Here is a 10,617-nt window from a genome sequence, read left to right as displayed (position 1 = left end):
TGATGAATAAAATTATTTAAGGAATTTTGACCCAAATATGTAAAAGAAATGTACAATGGACAAAATCAGAATTGCTTGACCTAAATATTCGATTAGAAACGATTTGATTTCGTTTTTCTTGTTGTGTTTTTTTTAAGGGTCACAGATTTCTCACAGTTAATAGATTAAATATCTGCTAGCGCTATAATATTTACATGACGCAAGTCGAAAGAAATTGTAATGTTCTTAAAAGCCCAGGTTCATGAAAATTATATTAACTGTCTATGACTTCATTATTGTCTATGCATAACCTATATATTTTTTGACATGTGCTTTCTTCTCTGACAGTCTTTCTTCCTGTTTCTACACTCTGTTTATCCCGCCCTGTCAAACTTATTATCCCATGCATGTGATGGTTCTTGGTTAGTAATAATAGTTAAATTCATCGCTATTCATTTTGGTTGCGGCCGTTATTCCAGTTTAGTTAGGGAATCATTGGGCGTTTTGTCACAGCAGAATGTTTAAACTGTCAATTTGACATCTACCTATTATTAGATTAGAATTTCAAATGCATTTTTAAAAATTACAACAAATATACTTGTTACATTGATGATTACATGATTACAACGGAATGGCGGTAGACATAACAGTAAATAAATAAAGAATTTATCCAAGATAAACGTCTCTCTCAACCTTTGTCAAAACTTCGAGGTTTTCTAATATGTATTTTTGCTACGACTTGAGAATCCAAATTTAAAAAACTGATTTATATTTGAATTCCGTTACAACTTTGATCTGTTTCAGATATATTTGTTTGGGGTTAAACAAATTACTAAGCCCTACCAAAGCAGACCATGGATCTACTGAAGCCAGATACTATATCCATCAAGACGGAACCAGGGCTGCAGGAAGAAGATGGAAGTGAAATTAAATTTTCGGATTTAGATTTCAACCTCCCAGCTGTAAAGAAGGAATGCTTGCAATATGCGGAGAGTACTCAAACAGCCAGTTAGTTGCATTGCATAAGTGTAAAATATAGATCCTTAAATTCAGATGTCCGGAATCCATCTCTGATTTGAAATGTCGTGCAAACAGGACAAATACTTTTTCACAACATCCTCTCTTGTAATTCATGTGGTGTATATAGTATATACCTTAAAATGCGTCCTTGCCGGAAACCATCATAGTACAGCACTCTTTTAAATGTATTATATTATTTACAATAAGTTGTCGACTCCTCGATTTTTAGCTAATTTTATTTTTGACATAAAGTAAATAACACGTATTTTTTATACGTTAAAATTTTTTGGTTAACTTGGTGTACTAAATAAACGTCTCGATTTATCCAGTTTGAGCGTTTATTTAAGAATGCACAAATAGCAATTACTACACACAATAACGCGTTTGTTTTACAGGATTAATACGAGGAGGCACTATATTATTTTGGCGCGGAATGCGGGTGAATAATTAGATTAAGTTTACAAACGCGGCGTAATACGCTGGCTGACTGGTTAAAAATGATTGACTACTCGCTGCGTTGGGCCTACTTATATAGACAACGCCGGCGGCGGTGGTAAATATGCGAGACCGCTGGTAAACTACGGGTCCCTCGCTTCAGCGAGATTCTTCTGGTAGTTTCGATGGCGCTGGAATTATGCCTAGGCAAAAGCCTAGAACCTTCAAGCAAGTGCGCGAAATGTTCATAGTTCAATCATAATTCAATCGCAAAGTATTGTCGTATGTAGTTCGCTTGGACGTCGCTTAGACATGTAGCTGGTACCTATTTACATTACGCGATGAAATTTGTTGCATAAAATGTCTCGTACATTCTCAGACCATGCGTTTTAAACCGGTCGGCTTTCTCGAATACTCTAGCAGTATCGATCGCTACAAATTCATAAATATTGATTCAGAAAACACTTTCCCATTGACTTAAAACTCTTTACTTATGGTGCCCTAGAGCAGGGTTTTTATTACTTGAAGAAGTTCCCTCAAGCAGACGTCTAAGGTCATTTTTATCTGATATTGACCTTTAAAACTTCCATCCAAATCCCCATTTCTACATTGTTGATCAATGGTATCTTTATTCGTAAAAAAATAGCTTTTTTTTTTTCAATTAAAAAAATGTTTCGTTTCATATCAATAGTACGAAGATACAGGGCTGCCCCCATGTGGGTACAATTGGAGCAGTTTGCTCCGGGCGTCGAATATTTAACCTAACACATGGCCCTTTATATTATTTTTGATAAATACCGCGTTACAAAAAAACACAAATCATCATTTTATCGATTACAGTGATATCCTGCCTTGGCGTGTACTAATTTAGACTGTTAGGGCAGCCAAAATTGGTTTGGGGCTGGTCATGCAAAAATTCATTCTATTTATTGTCCTTTTTTATTCCAGGAAGCATTAATGTGGATAGAGTTACCATAAACGCGGATCTCGGAGCCCGACAAGTTGAAACGGAGCTTACTCATATGAAAATTGACATAGACCTGCTGGATGTTAAAGAGGAATGCTTAGAACGCTTTGGGAAAATAACCAAGGCAGCAGGTAAAACCAATTTTTGTAAACTGAACAATTCGGCCTCTCCTATGTTTTTTAACGTTTCTAGGAACTAACTTAGCTTATTTAATCTAAGTTTAGGAAATAAGTTTCACCGAGTCATTTTCATCGATGTTATTTTTCAAATTTGTCTACAGATCTTCAGACGCATTTTGTGGAAAAAGGATACACTCCTCCCCATCGCAACTACTGCTTCTCTCCCAAGTCAAATTTTGCCATGAACGTAAGCTCCCATGTTATAGAAAAATCTTTTTCTTGTTTCAAGTGCAACTATTCAAATGCTCAAAAGCGAAATTTAAAGAGACACATGCTGACTCACAGTGAAAAAAACCTTTTACATGTTCCTTGTGCAACTATGCATGTTATCAAAAAAGCAATCTCAACGGACACATGCTGACTCACAGTGGAGAAAAACCCTTTTCATGTTCTGTGTGCAGCTATGCTTGTTGTCAGAAGAGTCAGCTGAAGAGGCACATGCTGACTCACAGTGGAGAAAAACCTTTTTCATGTTCAGTGTGCAACTATGCATGTTATCGAAAAAGCGACCTTAACGGACACATGCGGATTCACAGTGGAGAAAAACCTTTTTCATGTTCCGTGTGCAGCTATGCGTGTTGTCATAAGAGTCACCTGAAGAGGTCTATGCTGACTCACAGTGGAGAAAAACCTTTTTCATGTTCAGTGTGCAACTATGCATGTCAACAAAAGAGCCACCTAACCAGCCACATGCTGACTCACAGTGGAGAAAAACCTTTTTCATGTTCAGTGTGCAACTATGCATGTTATCAAAAGAGCTACCTAACTCGCCACATGCTGACTCACACTGGAGAAAAACTTTTTTCATGTTCCGTGTGCAGCTATGCGTGTTGTCAGAAGGGTCAGCTGAAAATGCACATGCTAACTCACAGTGGAGAAAAACCTTTTTCGTGTTCAGTGTGCAACTATGCATGTTATCAAAAGAGCCACCTAACGAGCCACATGCTGACTCACAGTGGAGAAAAACCTTTTTCATGTTCCGTGTGCAGCTATGCGTGTTGTCAGAAGGGTCAGCTGAAGATGCACATGCTAACTCACAGTGGAGAAAAACCTTTTTCATGTTCAGTGTGCAACTATGCATGTTATCAAAAGAGCCAACTTACGCGCCACATGCTGACTCACAGTAGAGAATAACCTTTTTCATGTTCCGTGTGCAGCTATGCGTGTTGTCAGAAGGGTCAGCTGAAGATGCACATGGTGATTCACAGTGGAGAAAAACCTTTTTCATGTTCAGTGTGCAACTATGCATGTTATCAAAAAAGAGACCTTAACGGACACATGCGGATTCACAGTGGAGAAAAACCTTTTTCATGTTGTCAGAAGGGTCAGCTGAAGAGGCACATGCTGACTCACAATGGAAAAAAGCCTCTTCCATTTTCAGAGTGCGACTATGCATGTTGTTAACAGGGTAACCTGAAGACACACATGCTGACTCACAGTGGAGAAAACCACTTTTATGTTCAAAGTGCGACTATGCAAGTTATTAACAGGGTAAACTAAAGAGACACATGCTGATTCACAGTGGAGAAAAACCACTTTTATGTTTGGAGTGTGATTATGCAAGTTATCACCAAAGTAAACTTAAGAGACACATGTTGATTCACAGTGGAGAAAAACCTTTTTCATGTCCCCTGTGCAACTATGCGTGTTATCGAAAGAGTCAACTAAAGTTCGACATGCTGACTCACAATGGAGAATAACCTTTTTTTATTTATTGTTTTTGTGTTTAATTCGTAGAACTCCATTTAATTTATTTTTTTTATAAATTTAATTTAGATTAAATTTGATAATATTATTATTAAGTTCTGCAACTGTTTTAGTTTTTTATTATTGTGACAGCTGTTTCGGCTTATAAGGCCATTTTCAAACTGTGGTTAGTCCACATTGAGACGACGTATTTATACTCTTTCAAATGTAAATTTTGAAGGTGCATACATTGATTTATTTCTGGTTAAACCGATGACTTGATCTATGGTTGGTCAAACCAATCTATGTTTTCCCCTCAGTAAATGGTAATGAGTTCTTAATTATTTACAACATTATTTACAACTCACAGTGGAGAAAAACCTTTTTCATGTTCCGTGTGCAACTATGCATGTTATAAAAAGAGCAAATTGACGGGACACATGCCGACTCACAGTTGAGAAAATCCTTTTTCATGTTTCTTGTGAAACTATGCATTTTATCAAAAATCCGACCTTCACGAATAGATACGGATTCACAGTGGAGAAATACCTTTTTCATATGATTTAAGATTTTTTTCACTGCCAAAAGTATTTTTGTTATTTGTTTTTGGGGGATTATTCCGTGTTGCGCTAACTCCTTCTTTAGCCAACGTTTAAAAAAAAAAAAAAATACGTTTATGTTTGCTCAGAGGGTTGGAGCTGGTAACACGGGATCCCATCCTCATACATAAGCTCACATTTCACCACAACCTCAAATAACACATCTGCCCTGATAATGGACACTGCAATGCTGTCCGAAACGTTGGCTAAAGAAGGAGTTAGTGCAACACGGCATAACACCCCAAAAACACATAACAAAAATACCTTTTTCATCTTCCATAAGTCTCATATTAATGTTTTTTTTTATTTATTTATTCATTTGGGAAATTGACAGTGTACATTTAATCACTTTGTACATAAGTGTTATTTAGTAAAATAAAACCAATTATGGATTTCCTCCTTGTGACTTTAACTGAGACAATATAATTTAAATTTGTGAGAAAGGAATATTATTTAAAAAAATTATACCAATCAAAAGATTATATAAAACTAAAAATTTACGAAACAATACATTTATAGTCATGGAGAGAGTTTGTAGATATAAATTATATCATAATAGAGATATTAACAATAGAGACATAAACATTATTCGTTTTGCTTTGATCAACCCTGAATAGGACACAAGAGCGTGTTTAACGCGCAGGTACATTGAATGGCATCTTGTTTAGCAACTCTGGGCATGGTATATTATTTTAACTACTTTATACAGGAATAATGCCTAATAATTATGATGCCTCCGTACACTCAGTGAATCAATTTTAAAGTATAAAGCTGCCTCCGTATAATTATTAAATCTTACAAATGACTTGTAACAAATATATTTTAGGAATTCGTTTTGAATTGCTTCAATTTTGTTTATGTGGATTTTCTAAATTGGAGACCAAACAACTGATGAACACTAAGGGCTGCCACCTTTCAAAAACAGTAGACCCGGAATTTTGGAAATATAGTTTTTTTATTAAAATAAAACTTATTTAGTACAAATTATTTAATTAATGCAAAATGTTGTTGAAAATTACCGATGGTAATGTTTTTCTCTTGAGACATTAATGATTTGCACGGATCGAAGCTTCTCGAACCTTCCATTTTTTCCATAGATTCAATATTTTACTGAATTTTACAATCATTCAGATAAAACTGTTATTTGGTAACTCTTTGCCAAAAAAAAACTGTTCTATAAACTAGATAAAATACTCTTTGAGATGTGTGTATTACAAGTCAACATATTTATTTCTAAATAAATAAATTTTGATATCAAAAATGCCAACAGGCTTACAAAAAACTTACCCGTGTATTTTCATTTAAAAAAGTATTAAAATTTACGAAACTCGGAATTTTGAAAACACGTTCCATCACTCAACACTTTTTTAAAATTAAACTACCACTTCACTTTTTAAAGCTTTCATATAATTTTATTTTAAAATTGAGGGTTGAACTATGATATTTTTATTTCATATATTTTCAATCACCCAAATTATTGAAACTTTTACCTCCGTTAACCATTGATTGCATAATCTGATTCTAAAAGTATTTACGATGCTCATATGCCTAAAGCATTTATATATTAAATTAATATCACTTCTGTTTATTTCCTGTAAAATTAAATGAATATTTTTCAATTTAAAATTAGTGTTACACATAACCTCAAAAAATTCTGTTTCTCCCAAATCGTGACGATAAAATCAACGTAGAACTTGAAATTTACTGGTTAATATAACATAATTGATCAATTTGTTTAAACAAAACGGTATAACCACCAATTTATACTATAAATTTTGAAATTAAAACACGCAAAAAACTCGATTCCTAACGTTCCCGCACGCAAATATAACTGACATTTTGTAAATATTAGGGATGTGCAGTTCAACTCAAATAGACGAATTACGAACCGATTCGAAATTCCCCTGCGGGGCTTTTTGTCCCGCGTTCGTTTTTTACAATTAAATAAACAGATATAAAAACCATGGAATTGATTTACATGACATACCGGTTTCGCTTTGTTTATTGGGGTACAAAATTAAACTTCTAATAAAAATATTTATGCGCACGAGTAATTTATTATTACTTTAATATATATTAAATTATTTTCTATACAGATGATAAGTAGAACGAAAAATAATCTTGTAAATAACATAATATGTAAAAAAAAAATCGGAAACACTTAAGAATTATCGCATATCTTCATATATATTTGCTTTGGAAGCAATGTTTTTAGAGTGAAATATATCGACAGAGCAAGTTTCATTCCCCACACGATACAATATCTAAGAACTGTATATAAAAATTAGTGCGAAGGCAACTATATTGAATGGAGCATGGAGTCTAGTATTGTATTTATTGGTTAAATTGTAATTATCATACTCACTTTGCAATGAGTTCGTTGATGATTTTAAATTATAATAAAAAAAACATAAAATTAATTAAATGTGAAGACATTCCCCATTTTAGAACAGTTAAATCTTTGTTAATGCCATATTATAGCAAAGCTTAATTTAAATAAATGGAGATAAAACAACAAGAAAATAAACGCGTTAAAAATAGGTACATTCATAATAACAAGACCACAACGAAATAGCTAACATAACCATCGGGACGTCCTGTGCGAAGGATACCAGAATTAAAAAAGTATGACTTATTCGAGCCGTAAGAAAAGAAAAAAAAAATGTTATCGTAGCAGATAAAAAAAGGTTCGTGTCTCCATCATCTAAGCCTACATGAATGATCACAACAGTAATAAAAAAATTGATTGAGTTCGTATTTTGTGAAAAGAACATATGACACCAAAAGCAGCCGACAACTAAGACATGTTTATTCCCAAAAATTTTGACACAACGTTAACAACACTTGCCATCAAAAGAAGAAACTTACAAAAGCGAACCCACAACAAATGCCTGAATACTAAAAAATACTAAACCAAAAATTTAAAAAACAAGCCTGTAACAAGATGAAACTAATTATTTGTTTTCAGAAATATATAAACATTATGTCGCTAGATTCGGAAAAGTAACTAGTGAAACCGTGACCATGCTAAGGACCGTGATCGTTCTAATGTACATACGTCAAACAAAATTACTTGAGGGTTGATAGCAGGTGAATTGCAGGCAGCAGTGCTTAAGATAATTGAATACAACGTTGATAAGAAACACGCATTAAACAGACTAAGTAATTCAAATCTCCGCAGTAGCAAAGTTTTCCTCAATAGAACCACGACGGGCGGTCGAGTGACGAAAACATAGCATTATAATGTGCAAAGCAGGTACTGGGCCGCCTGGGGGAGGGAAATATATGCACAATTAGCCATCCAGATGATAACAATCAACAATAGATGATCAGTCACGACAAGCAGAAAACACTGTAACCCTGTCCGCACAATATGAGTATTCAGTCAGATTTATTTACATTTGATAAACTAATAAGATTCCTTTCTGCGCACAACAAGGTCGCCGCTCTAAATACACCATACCTGCGAAACTAAAGGCAGGTATGATAATATTTAAAGCATGGTTCTACGCAGAGTGGTACCTCACAGGTTTCACAAATAAAAATTGTTCTCTTTTCAACCCTGTTGCGGTCGGCACACCAAATGCACCGGAGGCGCCGTTTTTTATTTACTGGTGGAGGTTGTATGTCGTTTGTTTCAGTCTGTAAGTCAGTGGTCATGAAATTAGTCTTTGGGAAGTGGTTAACGGGGCGGAGGCGGGAAGGGTTGGCAAACTTGTCGTTCACTACTACTCGTCTTGCCGGCGTCCGTAGCTGTGCCAACAGGAGGTGCTTTTCCGTCAACTGCGACACAAGCGACGTCCTGAGCATCAAAGTAGTTACCTTCAATGAAGACGATTGCCGATACATCACCATAGAGTTGTCAATACTCACGTTGAGCAGACGCTTGAACATCTTGTGGTGCCATTTCTGGCACCTCTTGCGTTCAATTAAGTAGGGTTCCAGCATCTGATCTTTTTTGTCAACACCTCCCATGTATTTATTGTAGTCTCTGACAACTTTTGGTTTATATATATTCTACCTACCCCTGGAAGGTCCAAGTTCCATTTCTGCGCCATGGTAGGTCGATATAGTCGTCACCTTCTTCTTGTCTTGCCACGATAGTACGGCGACATCACCAGCGTGGCGACCGAAATAATGTCCGTCAGCCATGTCGATACGACTGAATTCTGGTGGAACATTGGCACTATTAGTGCGCAATGTCAGTCTGTCTTATTTCGCTTGAGGTACCTAGCTAATAGAGGAGCAATTGTCCATCCAAAGCTTATTCAATAGTGGTTTTATAAGCCTAAGCACTGTGAATGTGGATCTCAAAACCCCAGGTGTTGAATCTACAGCAGTTGTTTTTCCCGAATAAACAAAGAACGACCACAGATAGCTAGTCACGGAATCACAAAGTTCAAAATTCTTCAATCCGAATTTAGCAGCCTTTGTTTTAATGTATTTCTTCATACCCAATTGACCTTTCCATAATGTTAACGACTCGTCAATTGAAATATTTTGGCCTGGAACATAAAGTTCTTGAAATTTGGTATTCAAGTGAATTATTATAGGCAATATTTTTGAAAGCCGCATGTCTTCAGGACAAGTGTACCTACGATCGTTGTCGTTGTAGTGTAAACACCTCACCAACTCACCGTACCACTTGTAAGTAATTAATTTTCTAAACATATTAGTTTTCACCAACCAATGAGTTGAGGAACAAGAATTTATTGTTGGCATGCGAATAATTCCTAGCATCATGAAAAACGAAAACAAAATTAAAATTTCATGTCTGTCAGTGTTCCTCCATGTAAGGCTTAGATTGTCATGACGCCGAGCGTCCATCGCATATTTGTTCGTCTCTGCTACAATAAAATCAAGAATCTCATCAGTCCATATAGCTCGAAATGCGTCATAGATGGTATCATACTTAGAGGTAGGCCCTAACATCTGGGGCACAAATGTTTCCTTCTGACCGGCATATGGACTTATGCCAGCCCAAAAGAACTCCGATGCGTTCTCACTATCGGTCAACAAATGATCACCGGTATCCGAAATGGGGTCATCCACTTCTTCAATGATTCTCGGGCGCTCTTCGGGGCTGCCGGCTGCTTTTCGGAAGCGCTCCGAGTTTATTTTTGAAATCCTGGGAAGTCCTCAATTTTCCAGGTGTAAATTTAGCATAAAATAAACGCATTAAGTTTTAGTTTACGTGTTTAAAAGTAAAATAATTTTTCTGTAGCCCCTTCGGGCTTAATTCAAGTTTTAATATAAAGTTTTACATATTTTTAGTTCAAATCTGCCACGTTATCCAAAAAGTGCACAGTGAAAGGCAAAACATCGGTCGTCGGTTTTAAATGCTTACCACATGTGCACGGTGATAGACTAGTGAACAGTTTCAAGTGCGTGTAAGTGATTTATGAGGGTATCTTTTGGGCTATGATGGTTGTAAACAATGTCGGATATGACCGGGCCACACTACTCAGACTTAATAGTGAAAGTGTCTATTTGGACCCTTCAATAGCTGCAAAGATATCGCTGTATAACCTTGGACGCGTTATTACTAAAACAACTACCCGTAAAATTAGGTTTCGTGGTTGCAGAGCTGGACACAGTAGGAAAAAACATCTGGAACACAGCATCGAAATAGTTACGTCACCGCTAACAGAAGAACAGGGAAAAGTAGCAACTCAAATTCTCCCGAATCCGGAGAGAGAATATAACACAGTTAATGCTTGTATACAACGGCATGCCAACTTTAAGAGCCGTC

General features: G+C 35.9%; 1 protein-coding gene across 1 annotated transcript; it reads left to right on the top strand.

The window, feature by feature from the left end:
- The first annotated feature begins 326 nt into the window (after positions 1-326).
- On the top strand, positions 327-3,010 carry LOC149415999 (uncharacterized). Its single transcript, XM_089641840.1, has 5 exons — positions 327-401; positions 784-987; positions 2,383-2,532; positions 2,682-2,864; positions 2,982-3,010. Exons 2-5 carry the CDS (start codon positions 834-836, stop codon positions 3,008-3,010), a joined length of 516 nt encoding a protein of 171 aa, XP_089497966.1. The 5' UTR covers positions 327-401; positions 784-833.
- Positions 3,011-10,617: the final 7,607 nt, after the last annotated feature.

This window comes from Hesperophylax consimilis, chromosome 17 (genome assembly GCF_061612785.1).
Source record: "Hesperophylax consimilis isolate HC1 chromosome 17, BYU_Hcon_1.0, whole genome shotgun sequence".
In the NCBI taxonomy this organism is placed as follows: Eukaryota; Metazoa; Arthropoda; class Insecta; order Trichoptera; family Limnephilidae; genus Hesperophylax; species Hesperophylax consimilis.
The sequence above is the reverse complement of the archived record's forward strand: the minus strand, read 5'-3'. Positions and strand labels throughout refer to the sequence as shown.

What these genes read in the sequence shown, in the direction of transcription:
- LOC149415999 (XM_089641840.1), top strand. Translation starts at nt 834, where the DNA reads ATGGATCTACTGAAGCCAGATACTATATCCATCAAGACGGAACCAGGG. An exon ending in GGAGAGTACTCAAACAGCCA is followed by an intron (nt 988 to 2,382) that starts GTTAGTTGCATT and finishes TTTTTATTCCAG; the next exon opens with GAAGCATTAATGTGGATAGA. An exon ending in GAGACACATGCTGACTCACA is followed by an intron (nt 2,865 to 2,981) that starts GTGAAAAAAACC and finishes TTCTGTGTGCAG; the next exon opens with CTATGCTTGTTGTCAGAAGA.